Source organism: Lontra canadensis, unplaced genomic scaffold (genome assembly GCF_010015895.1).
Source record: "Lontra canadensis isolate GAN:19392208 unplaced genomic scaffold, GSC_riverotter_1.0 scaffold68, whole genome shotgun sequence".
In the NCBI taxonomy this organism is placed as follows: domain Eukaryota; kingdom Metazoa; phylum Chordata; class Mammalia; order Carnivora; family Mustelidae; genus Lontra; species Lontra canadensis.
In genome coordinates this window covers 10,206,222-10,225,876 of record NW_022631062.1, presented here as the reverse complement: position 1 = coordinate 10,225,876, position 19,655 = coordinate 10,206,222, and the positions used below count along the sequence as shown (strand labels likewise).

General features: G+C 49.9%; 1 protein-coding gene across 1 annotated transcript in view; it reads left to right on the top strand.

Moving 5' to 3' along the window:
- CD99 (CD99 molecule (Xg blood group)) overlaps positions 1–19,094 on the top strand; it is a 33,056-nt gene extending 13,962 nt beyond the window's left edge. The window contains exons 4-12 of the mRNA XM_032880271.1: positions 4,388–4,420; positions 4,835–4,879; positions 5,975–6,022; positions 6,683–6,751; positions 8,332–8,376; positions 9,898–9,951; positions 11,348–11,461; positions 17,206–17,262; positions 18,960–19,094. Coding sequence (XP_032736162.1) covers positions 4,388–4,420; positions 4,835–4,879; positions 5,975–6,022; positions 6,683–6,751; positions 8,332–8,376; positions 9,898–9,951; positions 11,348–11,461; positions 17,206–17,262; positions 18,960–18,985 — 491 coding nt within the window. The 3' untranslated portion in view covers positions 18,986–19,094. The remainder of the gene's footprint in view (positions 1–4,387; positions 4,421–4,834; positions 4,880–5,974; positions 6,023–6,682; positions 6,752–8,331; positions 8,377–9,897; positions 9,952–11,347; positions 11,462–17,205; positions 17,263–18,959) is intronic.
- The last annotated feature ends 561 nt before the right edge of the window (positions 19,095–19,655 follow it).

The window sequence follows — 19,655 nt, the reverse complement described above, 5'->3', positions numbered from 1 at the left end:
ACCCTGGGGAGAAGGAGACCTAGGCAGGGATGGAGACCCAGGCAGGGCTGCAGACCCAGGCAGGGCTGCATCCGCACTCAGGAGGAACCGCCTACCCACCTGCCCAGGGGTTCTGGGGACTGCACGTGGCTCAGCCAGCGTCCCAGCAGGACGGGCTGATACAGGGCGGAGGGGCTGCATGAGGCGTGGTGCCGTCAGCATGACTCACGTATCTCTCCCTCCAGCCAGGGCCAGCCTCGCCCTGCGTGACTCACCCCTGCGTGGCCCTGAGCATCTGCAGCTTTGAGGGGTGGTGGAGCCCACAGGGTGGACGGGCTTCATGCACCGTGGTCTGCTTGTAGCTGGGACTGAGGAGCTACATGCCTTGATCACTGGACATGGGGCCCAGGCTCCTGGTCCGGGTGGTGACAGTTGGCCCCCGGCGGCCTATGGGGAGCAGCCTACACAGGAGAGTTTCTTCCGGGAGCCGGGAGCCCCCTGACGTGGTCGCCTGTGATGAGACAGAGTCAGCAGTGCTGGGCTGGAACTGGTAGGCCAGCCGTGTAGACGGAGAGCTGAGGTTAGGTCAGGAAGAGATTGGGAGGGATTACAGCTGGCCGGTGCTGCTGGTGTTGAATCATTGCATCTCCTGACTGTCCCTGACGGGGCTCGAGCCGGTTATGAAGTGCAAGCCGTCCCTTTTGCCAACATCGGCACAGTCTTGGGACAGCTGGCATCGGGGAACCCGCACATGGGCAGGGCGGGGGGACGTGTCTTCGTGATTGAGTTAAGGGGGGACTTTCCGTGGAAGCTGGCCCCTCCGTGCCCCTGAGTTTCTGTCCAGCTCTGTGTGGGGAGCACTCCCAGGAGGTAGTCCCCGGGATTCTGTCATCTGTGGCGAGGGTGTGGCTTTGTGACCAGGAAAAAGGGGGTCCCCAGGGGGCAGAGGGCAGGGAGAGCCCCGAACCCTGGGATCCAGGCTGAATGGTCTTAGCCCCAATGCCTGGGGGTCTTGTGGGGTGTCCTCAGGCGTGGCAGTGTTCCAGGGGGTGCATCTCCCTCTGGGGCCGAGGGCATTCTCGTGCGGCACGCAGAGGGGGTTGGGGAGGAGGCTGAGAAGGATGCACTGTCCCTTTGCCCATCCACTGTCAGACGTGCCCTTGGCTGACCTTGGGGTCTTGGGCGCCGTGGACTCTGTGGTTGGTTTTAGTGACCGGATGGCAGTGTCGGCCGTGGTCTGTAGCAGAGAGTCCTGGACAAGAGCCACACCAAACAGGGCAGCCTGGGGGGGTGGGGGCTGGACCGTCATTGGAGAGCCTGTCCCCATCCCTGCTCGCTCTGCTCCTGCTGGGTGTGTGGGGGCTGCAGGGGGTCCGTGCAAAGGATGTGCAGGGGACCCATGGCCTCCTCGCGGCCGGGGCAGGGGAGGCTGCGCAGGACACGAGGCGGTGTTTTAGGGAGAGCGAGTTCCTGGTCTGTGATTCTGTGATTCTGGTGTGCACAGACACGGCCCCGTGCAGTGCACACACACACCTGACACGTGCCCTCGTGCACACCGACATGGGCTCACGTGCACTGCATACGCGTGCCTAGGACACACCCTTGTGCACACAGACGCGGGCTCCCATGCTCTGCACACACACGCGCATAAGGAGTGCACACACACGCGAGTCCGTGTAGACAGGACTCTCGTTTGCGCGCCTCGCGGAGTCTGTCCGTCACCATCCTCTCTCACGCGGCAGAAATCCCAGGAATTGGGAGTCGCACGGAAAAGTCTGTATTTCGTACACATGTGTGGCTGTTGGTTTCTGAGCACCGCAAAGAGCCGTGTCTGCTTCTCCGTTGTAAGTGCCCCCGTTTCTCCTGACGGCGACATCGTCCCCTCTCACGACCCGTCCAGGTCCGGGTGGGCCCTCGGAGCCTTCCCAGGGCGGGGTGGGGGGTGCACGTCTGGGAAAGCTCTCAGCACGGGGATGGCAGGTGAAGCGTGTGGGGGAACAGGTGCAGATTTCTCTGTAAATACGACCAGCGACGTGGACACGCGTGCGTGTTTATGCACAGGGCCAGCGGGGTCGGCGACGTCGGCGAAATCCCACCTGCTGCCTCAGGGAAACCTGCCGCGTGCCGGACGTGGTATGATTCTGTGTGTAGAGTCTGGACCGCTCGGGTGTAGACGGCGGGACTCCAAGTCTGGGAACCTGAGTACAGCCCAGTGGGGCCGCTGGGGGTCGCGTGACCGTCGTGCCCGAGACCGCCGGCGTCTGCCTGCCTGTTGTTAGCACACACGTAGGAACACACACACATACACACGTACACGCACATGAGCACACAGATACACACCCACACTAGACGCGGAGATATATGCATGTACACATACACACAGAGCTACACAAATATGCAGAAAACAAGCTACACACACTTGCACATGTGCCCACGTGCAAACCATGCACAGGTGTGCGATGCACACACACAAAGCACACCCACTTGCACAGATGCACACAGAAAGCATGCACACGTGTCCAGTGTGCACACACACGAACCCCCCCACACCTGCACACTTGCACACACAAACCATGCACACGTGTCCACCCCCACACACCCCTGCATCTGTGCACACACGCACGTGCATGCCCCACGCACACATGACAGAGGACACAATTACAGAGCACTGCCTGTCTGAGATGCTCCGTGCCGCTGAGCACGTGCCCACACGAGACGGCACCCACGCGTGTTCGGGGAGCGTTTAAGGCCCAGCCCTTCCTGAGGGGAGGCCGGGGTCCCCTCAGCGTCCGGACCTCACAGCCCCCATCCGGTCTGCAGTCAGTGTCCTCCCAGCCCACGCGGGCTTCTCCGAAATGTCCTTACGTTGCCTTTTGTGCAGCTGGTCAGGAACGGGCCCTGGGCCATGGCACGGAAACGGTGTCCATCAAAACCCTCGGGACCGGAGGGAAAACGCAGCTCGTCTCCGCAGACGCCCCGTTTGAGCCATCGCGGGACCTGAGAAGACACTTTCTGTGCTTTTCTGGGCAGTTTAGTGCGTTTGCAAGAAACGCAGGTTGGGTGCGTAGTCAGGGAAGTTGGTGACAAATGGGGCTTTTCTGTGCGTGTGTGTGTTTTCGTCACGTACGGGAAATTGTTAGTCATTACTGGAGGGGGGTCTGCTGTTCATGAGTGACACACGGGCAAAATTACCGTATTTTCCTAGTGCTCTAGCTGTGGCTGTTTTTTTTAAATTGTTATACACATTTTTAAAAATTTATACACATTTTTAAAAATTGTTATACTCATTTTTAGAATTGTTATACACTTTTTAAAAGTTATTTAGCACATTTTTTCAATTGCTATACACATTTTTAAATTGTTATACTTTTTTTGTTACACATATTTTTTAAAACTGTTATGCACTTTTTTTAAATTGTTATACAGTTTTTAATTGTTATACACTTTTTTATTGTTACACACATTTCTAAAATGGTTATACACATTTTTAAATTGTTATTCACATTTTTAAGTTGTTATACACTTTTTAATTGTTACACACATTTTCTAAATTGTTACATTTTGTAAATTGTTATACACGTTTTTTTAAATTGTTATACACCTTTTAAAATAGTTATACACTTTCATTACACACATTTTATTAAATTGGTCCACACATTTTTTAAAAACTGTTATACACATTTTTAAAATTGTTACACACATTTTTAAAATTATTATGCACATTTTTAAAAATTGTTATACTTTTTTTAATTGACATACACTTTTATTGTTACATTTTGTAAATTGTTATATACATTTTTTTAAATTGTTATACACTTCTCTTGTTACACACATTTTATTAAATTGGTCTACACATTTTTTTAAATTGTTACACACATTTTTAAAATTATTACATTTTTAAAATTACTATGCACATTTTTAAATTGCTATACACTTTTTAAAATTGTTACACACTTTTTATTGTTACACACGTTTTTAAAATTGTTGTATCCATTTTTAATTGTTATACACATTTTTAAATCATTACGCACATTTAAAAATTTGTTATACACATTTTTAATATCGTTACACACATTTTTATTGTTACACACATTTTTTAAATTGTTACGCACTCTTTAAACAATTGCTATACACATTTTTTTTTTAATTGTCATGTTGCTAAATGTTACGATCACCAGCTGTTTCGAACGTTAACTGTCGTCTTACTTTTCCGCATCGACGTGAGCATGTCGCAGACATGACACTTTCGGGCTCGTTCTACATTTTAAAAACCAACTAACTCTTGCAAACGTCATGAAGTCCAGAAAAATTTCAGTCCCCATCTTTAAAAAAAAAAAAAAAAATATTGCCTTCTTAATTTTTGCATGACTGTTTTCCTGATTCCTAACCGGACTCTCTGTCCTCGTAGGCCAGGACTTCGACTTGGCGGACGCCCTCGATGGTAAGTCCTGCGATTGACTATTCATAAGGTGACAGATGCCATGTTAGAGTTGTGTCTCTAAACGGACGAGTGTTTCGTCTGAATGGACTAAGTGTGTCGAAGCGTGGACCGTGCTGAAGGGGCTCACACGGGGGAAGGAGAAGCCAGACACTCTGGGTAGGGGGAGGAAACCTTCCCAGCGCAAAGACCCTGTTGCTCTTGGTCTCAGCAAAGGCCACGTCCAGCATCAGGCTATGTACCCGTCCACGGGGGTCCTGTTGGGCTCAGAATTCACGCTCCGGTCCCTGTCCTCTGCCAGAGCCATGGGGGCTGTATATGGTGATATCCGACGTTTTTAGAGCACAGGGGAATCCTTGAGAGATGGTACAGTTTCTCAGCCACGGGTCTTGCTGATTTGATGCCTTTTCTCTCTAGACAAGGAGAAGAAGCCCACGACACCGCCCAAGAGACCCAGCGCTGGTAAGAAGCCAATGGGCCTGGCAGGCACAACAGAGGACGTGTGCCGGACAGCTCTCTGGGCCGTGCACCCTCCCGCTCACCCCAAGAGCTGCTTGAGACATAGACAACCACAGAGACAAGTGGTTTGGGGCTCTGGGTGCAGACTGGTTCCTACTGGAGCCATGCTGTCGATGTTGGCCACCGGGTGCCATGTTTTTTGGGCAAGACTGAGGTCTGACGAGTCTTGGGGATGATTTCGGGTCACCTGGACAATGTGTTTCTGGAGGGCTCGCTCTGTGTTTGGATATGCGTTCGTAGAAGAAGCAGTTTCTGGGCCCGAGATGCCGGTACAACCCGTGAGCAGACCCAGTCTCCGGCCGCCAGGACACACCTACCCATTCTAGGCGGGGTTCCTTCCAAATGAAAGTCGGGAACCAGGAACAAGGGTCTGATCGTTGCTTCTTGGCCAACCAGACGTCAGAATCATGGCGGTCTTACTGCTGTTGTTTTTTTTTTAATTTGTCTTTAACGGAATAGGTTTGTTTAGGAACCCGTGTCCTTGCACGGCACGGGAGTGAAAAGGTTTTTGGATCAGAGATTGTTGAGAACCTGAATTGCCAGGGTAGTTCAGTGCCAACGTCCCTAACATAGCAGGAAATTGGAAAGGGGTCATGACACCAAGGAAACCCGTGATGCCAGCAGGAAGGGTCCCATCATTTCATTGAGGGAATTCCATTGTAGGTGCACGTCTGCCTGAATCTGGTGCCCCATTTCTGCGTCCACCACATCGTGTCTCCCTTACAGAGGACGCTGGCCACGTGGGAGGGGTGGATTCGGACGGGACGGTAATAGCGAAGGATTCTTGGTGGGCAGAGTTGGAATCCCAGCTTGGCCCGCGTGGTGCCAGGGATGGGTACAGTTCCTTTTTGTGGGTTTTGTTTTGTCTCTTGCTCCTCTCCTCGGAGAGGTCTAGAATTGGGCTCTTCTGTTTGGACCCGGGTCAGACTAGTATTCGCAGTCGTGTTTGGGGAGGGGGGGAGGCAGGAGTTCCTACGTGGCTTAGGGAGCTGAATTCCTTCCTGGGTCTTCAGTGTTAACAGTCCGTTTCCCTTGTAGACGATGACGGGCTCAGTCTGGAAGATGCCCTCGGCGGGGAAGGACACAGTAAGTACCTTTGGGAAATCTCCTGGGTGGCCAGCTTGGTTAGGATTACCAAATGATCATCGTTCCCAAGAGCCTTGTGCCTCTCAGGTCAGAACTAGGCGTAACCACGAACACATGGGGAATGGTGTGTTGTTGGCTTTTGTTGGGTTTCTGGTTTTTGCCTGTTTTTGCTTTTATTTAAAAAAAAAAAATAAAAAGGCTTCTAGCCTTTGCAATGGCATAAGGTTAATGTGAGCACCCTTGCCAGGGCAAGTGACTGGTGCGTTCACTCAGCTGTAGTCCTACCCTTGCTGGAATGGTTTGTGGCCGCCATATTGAAAATGTCAGTAGAATTTGAACGAGGGACCCTGCAATTTTATCTTGCACTGGGTCCCACGAATTCTGTACCTGGTCCAGGCACTTGCTTTAGTTTCTAACAAAAATTTACGCAACTGTTGGAACTGTCCAGTTCTCTTGGAGGTAGGTAGGGCACCTGGATGACGATGGAAAGAAATGGGCTGGTGGCTGTGTTTGGTGGTCTCCACTAAGAGAAGGGATATATTCCCCTTTGTAGTTGTTTGGGAAACCATCTGTAGCAAAACGGATGTGTTTCCTTTCTTGTGTTTTGGGGTTTTTTTGCTGACTCCTCAGAAATGCAACACTTGTATTTTTTACCAACAGATGACCCAGTACCACCGAGTCCACCCAAACCTAAGCCTCATCCAAACCCCAACCAGCCGGGATCTTCTGGTAAGACCCCTTCCCTGAATGCACACTGTGCATTTCTCAGAGTACGTTGGTCTCCCCGTTGGCCGAGAAGTCATCCTATCAGATCAGCATAGCCTTCATGGGGGGGCCTCCCAGGGACAAGGCCATTCCGGTTTTCCAGGAGTGGGACATGAGTTCTTGAAAAGGTATTTTGGGTTTGGATTTGACTTTCGGTGGCGTGTATTTCCGAAATTTAAGGAAATTAATTCGGCGTTTCATGGCCACGTCTGGTTTCTCTTTTGTGCGTGGCTTGCTTGTGTCTCTAGTTCTGGGTTACATTTGAGGAAAACGGGCATGTCCTGCCTGGTCGAGAAGCCCACGTCACCCATGTACAAATCGTTTTGTCAGTCATTTATGATGAAAACATTTCTTCCCTTATTTTAGCCTTTGAGTATTTTTCTCAGTGGTTTTTGGCAAGTGGTCTTTGAATGTGTGTGCACATGTGTGTGTTTTCCCCGTGGGATCTTTTATGTTCGAATGGCTCCCCTGCGTCTTTGTGGCTCTCTGTTTTTTCCTTTTAATTTAGCACTCACTGGGTTATTGTCTGTCATCCCTCTGGGGAGAAAGAAAACCCTCCTTTTATTGTCACTTGAATGGTTTCCAATGAGAAATCAATTTGCAGAGTGCCGACCATTTGCAAAATTGAGCTTTCTTGCTTTGGAATCCGTTTTCTGTCCTCTTTTCTCGTTGCCGTTCCTATAAACGTTATTTCTAAATTGCTTTTGCTTGTTGGTGTTTGTTTCTGTGAATACGTTGTATGCCCATTATTTTTCTGCTTATTTCTGGGATATGGAAATGAATTTCATACGTCTTTCCTCATGGGCCACTTAATGATGAATCCTTATTATCTGTTAATAATTTTGCCTTCATCATTTAGTTTTTAATGAAAAGACTGTCATATTATTTGCAAGTGATCTTTAAATCAAATGTATTTTTTTATGTTTATATTGTCTCTTTCCAGTTTTCTTGTGTTTGAATCATTGTGCCTTGGCTAGAAAACCCATATTAAATTTCATCGACTCCACGTGTTCATCAGTGTGTATGAGCATTTTTTTTTTCTTTTAACCCGTGAATATGACAAGATATACTGAACGATGTCTTTCTACAGAATACGTCCTTGACTTCCTGGAATAAACCGTATTTAGTTACGATAGGTCTTGTGAAACTGATGCATTAAATCTGATACGTATCAGCTAGCTACTGCTGCGTAACAAACCATGCACGAACCCAGTGTGCTTTAAAATTTTTTTAAATTGTGTCTCAGAGCACCTAGGGGGCTCAGTCTGTTGGGCATCTGACTCTTGGTTTCAGCTCACGTCATGATCTCAAGGTCGTGAGATCGAGCCCCCCATCTGGGTCATGATCCACGTGGAGTCTGCTTAAGATTCTCTCTGTACCCTCCCCGCCACTCATGCTCTTTTTTCTCTCTCAGTCTCTAAAATACAAAAATGAAATCTTAAAAAAAATTGTTATGTGTCCGCGAGTTTGGGGCCAGGCATGGCTGATCCCGACCCTCCTGACCGTTCCAGTATGGCAGGTGACACTGTGTTTTTGTCTCCTAGGTGGCTTTTCAGATTCCGATCTCATTGATGCAGCTTCAGATGGAGGTACAGTTACGGGTTCTCTTTCCTCCCTATCACGCACCTGCTGTACACAATGACGTCAGGGTCTACAGTCTGACCCTCAGTGAAATCACAGTCAGCTGCTTGGAAATCTCTTCCCACCTCCGCCATTTGTAGATGCATCAAGGATGAGGACTGTTAAGACCTGCCCCACCAGGGCTGGTCCCTGGTTGCTGTGCTGATGGTTCAGGGAGCTACCCACCATATGCATGGGGCTGACTGCACATTTCTCAGACATCTCCTGAATACCCCAGTCACCTGTTTTAGCGTGGTGACTGTTGGGTGTCATCAATGACATGTGTTCGGTTATTTCATGAACGTAGAAATGAGACCAGATTCTCCACCTCTCTCTTTAAAACCTTAGCTTAGAGTAGCGTCCAGAGCAGTACTTAGATATAATACATCTTGTGTATATATAAATAAAAATTTAAGTTTACAGTAATATAATAATATCTTTATAGTAGTTAGAATATATTAATATTTATGATATGTACATGTAGCTAGTCTTAATGTACACTTACAGTTCATCCTTGACCAACACAGGTTTGGTCTGCATGAGTCCATTTATTTCGATAAATACAATATAATCTTGTAAATGTGTTTTCTCTCCCTCATGATTTTCTTTCTTTTTTTCTTTTTTTTTTATGATTTTCTTAATCACATGTTCTCTTCCCTACCTTACTTCATTGTAAGAGTACTTTATTGTAATAGTGCAGTACATATGGGACTCCTGGATGCCCCAGTTGGTTAAGTGGCTGCCTTTGGCTCAGGTCATGATCTTGGGTTCCTGGGATCGAGTCCCACATCGTGCTCCTTGCTCAGCGGGGAGCCCGCTTCTCCTTCAGCTGACCTGCCTGCCTCTCCCCTTGCTTGTGCTCTCTCTCGCTGACAAATAAAATCTTTTAAAAAAAGAGAGAGAGAGTACAGTATGTAATATATAGAACATACAACATATGTGTTACCAACTGTTTTGTTATCAGGAAGCCAACAGTCAACAGGTTATTAGTAAATAATTAATTTGGGGGGGAATCAAAAGTTGTATATGGATTTTTGCCTGTACCATGGGTTGGCTCTCCTAATCCTCTTGCATTGTTCAAGGGGTCAACAGTACGTATCCTGGGAGTCAACAGGAACATGGCTTGGATCACCCCATAGCCATGGGCTGGGTCTTAGGTGGGCTCCAAGGCCCTGACTGGGATTCTGAGGGGTCAGAATCCATGAGGCACACAGGACTTACTGACTCTCCTGCAGCCCACCATGAGAGGAGTGGTTTGAGTTAGGAGCTGAGCCTGCGTGTCAGACAAACAGGAACGAATCCAATGACGTTTAGCAAAGTCGGGACTCAACGAAAGGAAAGGACTCTCTAAGTTCCTTCACAACTCCAGGTCCCAGGAGTTGATCTATGGGATGATATTTTCTTTGCCAAAAATCTTCCCAACACGACTTGTCTGCAAGCCTGTTTCTCCCTTGCAGGAGGTGGTGGCGGTGGTGGCGGTGCTGGCGGTGGCGGCGCTGGTGGCGCTGGCGGAGGAAGCCATAATCATGACGGCGGGGAGCAGGGTATGTACACGTGGTTTCTGATGTCTTGGGTTTCTTATAGGCACTGTTGAGAAAAAGTGGAATGCAGTGGTCAAGACCAAGTGTATTGTATTGGCTCTGTTGTCCTAAAGATGATGGCGAGCAACGTCCAAGTGTGGTTGCCTTGCCCCATGCACATCCTAAGCGCTCTGCTGAACTAGGTCATTGACGTTCTTAGTAGGCTCAGCAAGGGGTTTCTGATGGCACCCACACGTTAGGTTCACTCACCTTCCCACGGTGCCCTAAGAACCCTAACCCATCTATATTACCTGCAGTTCCCCAGAGAAACAGAGCCATTGGGATCTATCTAGATATAGATGTAGGTATAGATCTGTGGAAAGAGATTGATTGTAAGGAATTGTCCCCCATGATGGTGGACGCTGAGAAGTTCTGTGATCTGCTGACTGCAAGCTGGACAACCAGGAGAAGCTCAGGTGTGGTTCAGTCCCAGTCCAGAGGACTGGGAACCAAGAAAGCTGGGAGGGCAAGTCCCATCCTGAGTCTCAAGTCCCAAGAAGTAGGAGTGCCCATGCACAAAGGGCAGAAGAAGATGGATGCCCCATCTGTGTGCTCTGTTCCGTGCAGGCCCTCTACAGATGGATTGATGCCCATCCTCACTGGTGAAGGCCACCTGCTTCACGTAGTCTGTAAATACAGACATTAATCTTTTGCGCGAACATCCATATGGACGTACCCAGAAGGAATGTTTTTCCAGTCATCTGGTCACCCCGGGCCCAGTCAAGTGGACACGATTACCCTTCACACCATCCTTGATTGACTCACGGACTAGGATGTCCTGTGCTGCCACCACGCTTAGAAATAGCTTAGCTGTCCACAGAGCAGAGATACACGCGGTGTGAGAGTTACTGATAGCACGCGGAAACCACATTGCGGTAAATCCAGTGGAAGTAGCAGAGGGGGTCAGCAGCTTTGATTCTCCAAAAATGTGTGAAGAGGATGATGTCCAGGACATCCCACTCCATGATGGGCACCCTGCTTCCTTGCCTGAGAGCTTCTACCTCTAACTGTTAGGACCCCTGCACTGGCTACAGGGATGGGAGGACGCAGGGTGTGTCATCTACCGGACACCTGTTTTGCACTGGAAGCGATACGTGTAGTCAGATGAATTCCAATACCAGGTGGGACTTTCGGGGAGCAGTATGGCTGGTTCTTTGTGTCAAGCAAACGGGCTAGAGGTGGCGTTGGAAGTTGGGCAAGACTCAGGAGTGGGGTTTCCTCCATGGTTACCCTGGGACCCTGTGTCTTGACACTCAGTCCCACCCTTTTCCGGTGGGCGGGGCTTCCAGCCACATGTCCTGTGTGTGGTCTACTCTCCGCCAGTGTTCCTAGTCATGGTGCCATGTGTTTCTTCCTGCAGCCGACTCCCCGGGGGTAGTCCCTGGCATCATTGGGGCCGTCGTGATGGCCGTGGTCGGAGCGGTCTCTAGCTTTATCGCCTACCAGAAGAAAAAGTTGTGCTTCAAAGAAAACAGTAAGGTTTTTGCGGCCGCGTCCTTCCCTTCGTGCCTTACTAACTTGAAAGCTCTGCTGTCTCGAAACTAAAACAATGCAGAAGTCCCGTTGGCTTGAGACACGTGGGAGGTGGCCGACAGTTTGAGAGATTGCTGGGAATAGTGGGATCGGACTCTGTAGCTTCCATCCTGGTGCCGCCCGTGTGGAGTTGTGCAAATTTTGCCAGTCAGTGACCTCCCCTGTCTTTGGGTTTCCCATCTTTAAAGGGGGAGCTGGTCATCTGCACACCACCAGACTTTTGTGAGGATTCATAGGGCTGTGTGTGAAAGTCTTGACAGGTCGACTGGAGAAATGTTAGCTCTTGGAAATGTTTATTCATCCTAATTTATAACTGCCGTCATCCTCATCCCCCTTATGACAAGAGTGATGACCGGGGGGGGGGGGGGGCGCCATATTGTTTTCTCCAACCAAGGGAATTAAAATTGGAACGCAGGATGGCTGATTGCCTTTCTGGTACCACCCCGAACTGACAGGTGCTCATGAGGGTTTGGGGGTGGGATATAAAATTTATAGGAGAATGTGGAGGGATTGGAACTTCAGCATAGGGATTGGAATTCCATCGTTGGGTGTTTGGGTACCATACAGGCAAGAGTCCTTGAAATACATAGGATTTGCCTCGAAGTCCGTAAGTTCTGTTTTGAACATGGCTCATGTTCTTGTATCTCTGGGTTGCTCTAAGTGTTGCCTTCCCTCTTGAAAGATGAACACGAGGGGTGGACTCCGCTGTGGCTTTAGAGGTCCCATGGGCTGTGATGGAGCCTCATGCTGTCTGAACTTCTCAACCCACCTGTAGTTTCAAGTCCAGATTCGTACTTAGCCGTTGACCTCCATCTTCAAGGACCACTGCCTGAGGGCTCTAGGGAAATTCCCAAAAGATTTGAATAGGTGGTGATACAAAATTTGTCTATAAGGAGGGAGTCTACCCTCAATCTCCCATCATTCTAGATTTTTAGATTCACAGGCTCTGTTCGTAGCCTGAAACTGAAAGTCCCAAACGGCTTGTAGTTTCAGAGACTTAACAGAAGCTGCTGTTTGGCATCCCTCTCCTTAGAGCGAAGGGGAAGGGTACCTGATTATGTCTATTTTCCACATGTGACCAGGCGCCTTCCATCAGGGACCCTCAGGAAACCATGCTCGGTTGCCTGAATATTAGGTATCCAGCATGTCCAAATGGATAGATGACCGAGGTCAGGGACATGCCCAAGTGGACAGATGACCACGGTCAAGGACGTGCCAAATGAAGAGAAGAGCGAGGTCAAGGAAATGCTCAAGTGTGAGGTCAAGGCTGTGCCCAAATGGAGAGAGAACCAAGGTCAAGGACGTGCCCAAGTGGACTTCATTTCTGCCCCCCTCTCTGAAAACACTCAGCTCAGAGCCTGATGCCCAGCCAGGAGAGAAGGAAGGCATGCCTGCTAGGGAAGGATGCATGGGAAGTCTGGGCACAACGGTTTCCTGAAAATCTATAAGTGACTGTCAGATCCAATTTGGATGTCCAAATTCAGTCGTATCGTGGACCTGCAAAGCCTTTCTGTCACCTTGGGTTGGAGATATATGACCCCCTCGGATGTTACGATGCCAATTTGATTCATATGTCAAGGCACAGGGATTTGGGAGAGGACCCAAGAATCATAATGGAATTGATGTTGTCCCGTACTTGGAATGGGATTAGGAACTTGGAAAACCAAGTGTTCTCCATCTCCCTGTCCCCCATTCCTGGTCATTCATTGACCCAGAATTTCGTACAGTCTCTCGTTGTGCATGAGCGAAGTGAACATTGGGGGCGACTTTACCATCTTGATTTGCTTTCTGGTTTTTATGGGATGTATGATCTTTGCTGATAGAGATGCACAAAGAAAATGTCCAAAAAATCCCCCCAAAAACAAAAACAACGCAACAAGGAAGCTGGTAGCTTTGATTTCAGTCATTAGGGACCGTGGTCTGCAGCTATCAAATGCCCATAAGACAAAGAAAATTAGGTGCTCTTTTTCAGCAAACTCCAGGATGGTATCACAGAAGAGTGAGTCATCTCTTCCAAGTCCGTGAAGAGACATTTTGGTGTTCTTGACCTATTAGTAGATGAACTTAGGGCTTATCTCTATGGCATATTTTTATGAAGATGTAGAATTGAAGTGTTGGATTCAGGCATTGGGATCATGAATATCCTAGACCTTTCGGTGGAGCTTGTGCAGGACTTTTGGTGGATGTTCTTGTTGGGATGGTGGTTTAAAGAAACATGTACCCACCTGGACCTGTAAGCATGGACATTTCCTAAGAAGGACGTGGCCATGGTGAATCCCAGTGCATTCAAGAAACCATAGTTTTTTGGGGAAAACCTTGGTTCTACAAGAGTGGGTGGTTCTCCAGGACCTTGTCATCACGTTGAATTTGGTAGGGTCTGTTGAGTTGTGCATGAAGGTCCGTCTCCATCAACTGGGTGGTCTCTCTACGGGGAAATGCATCCGTCAGATACCAGCCTTCCGGCTCTACATTCCCTGAAGTGCTTTTTAGTATCATGTTGGGAGCCGATGCCCCGAACAGTGTCCGTGGCCAACGCGGCTTGGTAGATCTGTCCTATATTCCTGGAGATTTTGATATGTGCCTAAGAGTTTAATGTGGCTTTTTTGCAAATGGCGCACGCTGGCCTGTTAAGAGCCGTCTCGGGCGTGGGCTCGTGGCCGATGTGGGTGTTTGTGGTTTGCCGTGTTGGCTTTGAGCGGCCAACGGCATGCATGGCGACGCACTCTGGGTGGCTGTCACTTGCTGTGCACGATGCTGTCCTTCTGCGTGCACGGTGGCTGATGTGGGCTCTCCTGTGTGTCCTTTGTTATTTCCGGCAGGTGTGTGAGGTATTGCTGGGCAGAGCTGCTGGCCTGTCCCTTGTCTTCCTCTCCCTCCCAGCGTTGATGCCCTACCTTCACCTCCCTCTTGTCCCTGAACTGGCTTCCAGATCTGACCCATGCCTCCCACTGCCCCTTGGCCTTTAAGCATCGCTTTAAAAAAAATCCTAAAAACCCACTGTACTCCTGAGCACAAAGACTGTCTTTGTCCGAGCTGACGGCTGCTGCCTGGGGCTTTTGCACGCTCTGGGACCTCTGCGGACCTCCCCGGTCCCTTTTTCCGTCTGGTTCGGTTTTCATTTCTCGACCTTTCGTTTCAGGTGAGCCGCGGCCGTAGGGACGAGCAGGAAACCGTGCGCACGCCTGCAGCTGCCCCGGTGTGATCTGTGTCCCCTGAGATGCAGAGTCTAACGCAAACCCTGGCATTTGCCCCGCTCCCTGCGGCCAGTTAGTCAGTTGCCATGGGGATGGGATGCCTCCCCCCACCCCACCCCGATCCCGGATTCCGTGTCCCCCGTCCCGCCCCTCGCAGGTGCATGGACGCGCATAGTATTAGACTGGATTCGTGCACAAGGAGTTTCAGGACGTGAGGAGGAATGCAACTCTTGGCAGGCAGGGTGGTAGGTGTGGGGAGGGGGCTTAGTCCATGCCTCCATCCCGCTCGCAAGTGTCCGTCAGATTCACATTTGCAGCTGAACGGGGCCAAACGGAGGATCCCGAGGCAAAGCCCGTGTTGCATTTGCAGCTTTAAATGTCTGACGTTCCAGCCTCTGGAGTCCTTGTCCTCTGCACATCCCAGGAAGCAGCTCCTTGCTGTCTCTCTGACCCGTATTATTTTAAAAAAATAATAATACAGGACTGTCCTGCTTGACCTACTTCTCCAGTAAGGAAAGGAAAAAAAGCAATCCCATGATGTAGGAACAACCTAAAAATCTCACCGTTGTAGCATTTGGAAGTCTGTGGAGAACGGAGTGGAGCGTGTCCCCGGCCAGAGAGTCCGTACACTGTAGATCGTCCTGTAAATGGGAAATCATCCGTGGGTGTTTTCCTGCCCCGGGCACGTTCTGGCCTCTCCCTTCCCTGGGTGTCTGGAAGGTTGTGGGGTTTGCACGGGTGGTGAAAGGGGAGGGAGCTGTCGTGAGAGGGCTCTAAGTGCTTTGCTTCTGGGTCTGGTCCCCATCCCCCTGCCCCCACCGCCTGTGGTCACCTTGGCCACCGCTGGCTCTTTGGAGGATGTCCCTGCTGATCTGTCTGTTCCTATAAAATGAGGCTGGATCCCTGGTGGGTCGGAGCCTGGTGTGTGCGCTCCCATCCCGAGAAGGAAGTCGTCCGTGTAACTGCCTCAAATCAGGCACGGTGGCTCGGCGGTGCCCCAGGACTGTGGTCTTGGCTCCAGATGCACATTGTGTCTGTCCATAAATAGTCCCCAGCCACAGAGGCCTGTAAAGCTGCCCTTTCTATGACGGTCCTGCTAGGGACAAGGGGTCCCCAGCGCCGACGAAAAGCGTATGCATTGGTTTTGTTTATTTTCAGATACGCTGTGGGTGGCCTTTCCTGGTTGCAGGGCAGGGCGGAGAGGGTGGGATGCAGGGTGCGTCTTGAGGAACGGGGTGTCCCCTTAGCGGCAGAGGTGCGTGGTGTCTCCCGGGCTGGCATAGGTCCCCTCTGGGAGACGGGGACTCTGGCTGTGCACCCCTGCTGGTCGCAAGGCCTGGTGTCTCTTTTGAGTGTCGGCCCCGGCCAAGGGGTGTGAACAGGTCCAGCAAAGAGCCCGGCCGTCAGGGTTGGGGAGAGGCGCCCGGGTGGCCGAGTCCCGTCAGAATCACGACTGGCATCACCAACGGTCCTGGTGTTTGGGCTCCGTGCCCCGTGCGTGCTGGGTCCCGCTCCCCGGAGAGCAGACACCTGTCCTGCCCCAGGCCACGTCCACCCTCCGCGTCCTCCTGGCTCCCCGTGTGTGCTCATTCTGGGGTCCTGCTTCCTCCAACGTCCAGCCGTGACACTGGTACCTCGACAAGGTTCTCCGAGGACCAGCGGTGTGTGACACCAACATCGAAAAGCATCAGAAGGGCACATGCCCTTTCCCGTGTTGTCCCCAAAGGGACGTTGCCGTGATGACGCTGCGTTCTTCCAAGCGTCCCTGTTGAACTTTGCTCCGCAGTGTCACCCGATGGCCTGTCCTCCTGCCGTCGGCTGGGAACCCCGCGTGTGCTCAGGACCTCCCTCCGGCCCATGTCCTGCAGGAGATGCACCACTGGTGCCGTTCAGGGCCTCTAGCAGCTCTGGGTCTCCCGCGGGGGGGGACAGGGCGACCGACAGTGGGATTCTGGCACCCCCACCGGGACCCGCAGTGAAGGCGTGTGGCGTGTCTGCTGTGTTCTCGCCCCGAGCCGGGCGCTTTTGTACAAACTTCCAAGCTCTGTGAACGGTCTGGGACGGCGTCCGCTCGGGGCCCCTAACCTGAGCCACGCCGTCCAGAAATAAACCGCCTTTTGCCCGCGACTCTATCCCTTGTCTTGAATTCCGTCGACTTCCGGAGGGGATCCCGGCCATGGGGAGGGGACGCTGGGGACTGTGGTCGTGTGCTCGGATGCCAAAGAGAAATTTCAGGGAAAAAAGTTTTTTTTTAATTGACCAAAACCGGGAAAACCGGAAATCAAGCCAACGGGACCCGGTGAGGTCCCCTTCGCGTTTGGTTCTCTGTGGATGGAGCTGCCCCGGGTGGGTCTGAGTGTCCGTCCCTCTAGGTCCCACTGATGTGGGCCGGTGTGGAGGTGGGTGGGGAGGCTCACCGTGCTTGGCGGTGACATTAGGGGGGACTTCTGTGTACTGACCCCCTTGGGGTATCTTCTGTGCTTCCTTTCAGCCGACCAGGGTGAGGCCAGCACCAAGAACCAGCAGAGCACCAACGCGGATCAGCCTGGTGAGTCGCGGGTCCTGGGACCGATGTTTTCCCGGGACCACGAGCACAACGAGGGCCACTGGATGGTTTTTTTCCCCAACGAGGGGACCTTCTCAGGGTCCAAGGCAGACGCTGGACCGTCAGGTCCACTTTCGAAAGCCGCGTTGGGAAAAAAAAAAAAAAGAAAATGAGGCGTCTGTGAGCGCGTTTCCCTATTTATAGGGACGTGGGGACGTACCCCTTTGCCCCGCGAGAGGCAGCGTGTAGGGAATGGGACGCGTGCGGACCCGAGATCAGGGTCGCGTGACATCGTAACGGACACTCTGGGGACGTCTGTGTCTCACGGGCTGCGACTTCCCAGTATAAACCTTAAATGAGCTGCTGAGCGAAATCGCGGCCCAAAATCATGCCACGGGACTGGATTGAGGAAATTACGTACGGTGAGATTGGTGGATCCGAGACATTTTTGTCGCTACGAGGAAACGCCTTTTCCTATTTGTTTTTTCCCTACTTTTCTGGGAGTTTGTATTTTTTTTTCCCCCTAGGAAAAAAATGCCTTCTATATTTTTTAATTTTATTTTTCCTGGAGTACTTTTGTTTTGTCGGATTTTTTGGGTTATTTTGTAGAAGAAAATGCTTTCTCCTATTTCTTTCTCTAGGGAAATAATGCCTCCTATGATTTTTATCCTCTTTTTCCTGGAGTATGTTTTTGTTTTTGTTTTTGTTTTTATTTTTTAGGAGAAAATGCCTTCTCCTATATTTTTTTTTCCTAGTTTTCCAGGAGTATGTATTTCTTTTTACCTAGGAAAAAATGCCTTCTTTATTTTTTAATCCTATTTTCCTGGAGTATTTTTGTTTTGTTTTGGGTTTTGGGGGGTTATTTTGTAAGAAAAAATGCTTTCTCCTATTTCTTTCTCTAGGAAAATAATGCCTTCTATGTGTTTTATACTATTTTTCCTGGAGTATGTTTTTCTTTTCTTTTCTTTTTCTTTTTTTTTTAGGAAAAAATGCTTTCTCTTATTTTTTTTTCCCTACTTTTCCTGGAGTATGTATTTTTTTTCCTAGGGAAAAAAATGCGTTCTATGTTTTTTATCCTATTTTTCCTATAGTATTTTTGTTTTGCTTTGTTTTGTTGTTTTGGGTTCTTTTTTGTTGTTGTTGTTATTTTGTTTTGTAGGAGAAAATGCCTTCTTTTTTTTTCTTTAGGGGGAAAAATGCCTTCTATATTTTTTCTCCTATTTTTCCTGGAGTATGTTTTTATTTTTTTTGCTTTTTTTTTTTTTTTTTTTTTTTTTAGGAGAAAATTCCTTCTCCTATTTTTTCCCCTGGCTTTCCTGGAGTATGAAATTTTTTTTTCTCCTAGGAAAAAAAAATGCCTTCTTTATTTTTTCCCCATTTTTCATGGTGTATGTTTTTGTTTTTTATTTATTTTTTTCTAGAAGAAAATGCCTTCTCCTGTTTTTGTTTTTCCCCTACTTTTCGTGGAGTATGTATATTTTCTTCTAGCTAGAGTTGATCATACACTGAAATTTGTTGACTCTTTTTCCCCAAGCAGGTCAGAGTCAGGATTTGCTTTCTGTCCGCGACGGGTTTCGCGCTCACCTACCTTCAGAGTCACCCGCGTCTGAAGTGTTTCAGGAGCAGCCGGTGACGTGCGGGTTTTGGGGGGAGCCGGGAATGTCTAGTGAAGTCTTTTCTCGTCTCTCTGTCCTTGACAGTCCAGTGGAGTCTTCTGGAAAAATAGAAGCTTGGCCACGACGCACGTCCATGATGCAACTCCCAGCAGAAGGACAAGACTCGCCGGCTGTGTCTTCCCGAAAAACACGTGCGCGGGCAGCGGCGGCCACGGCGGGCTCCAGCCCCGTCGGGCTCCAGCCCCGTCCTGCCCGCGCCTGTCCTTACATCGAGACGCTTTGTTTTGACCTTGAGATACGTTGCACCCGTTTGCACCACGCCGGGTACACGAGGGGGGATTCTAACGCTGCGTGTCGCCTTCAGAGGGGAACTGTGCTCCCCTCTCTGGGGCTGTTGGGGTTTCCCCGTGGGGTGGGAGAGACCGATTGTCCGTGGCAGAGTCTTTCCAATACCGACCCCGCACAGGTTCTCCCTCCCGGAACTCTGGGCCTTTTACCCCACCACGTGTCGACCAAACAGAACCGTCCCTGGCGTTGACCCTTGGATACAGTGAGATAAACCTTCCACTGGTGTCCTCAACGTTTCCTTCATTGGGTAGGATTTTTGTTTTGTTTTGTTCTTGTTTTCCACACCAGACTAATAAAAAAGAAACAAGAAACCAAGTACTTTTTTACTTAAATATTTTGCCATGGGGTGACGTTTAAAGAAGGCTGTGGAAACCAGTGGGATGGGCCCCCTGGTCCCTTTTCTGGGACTGTAGGACAGGCAATCAACCCAAG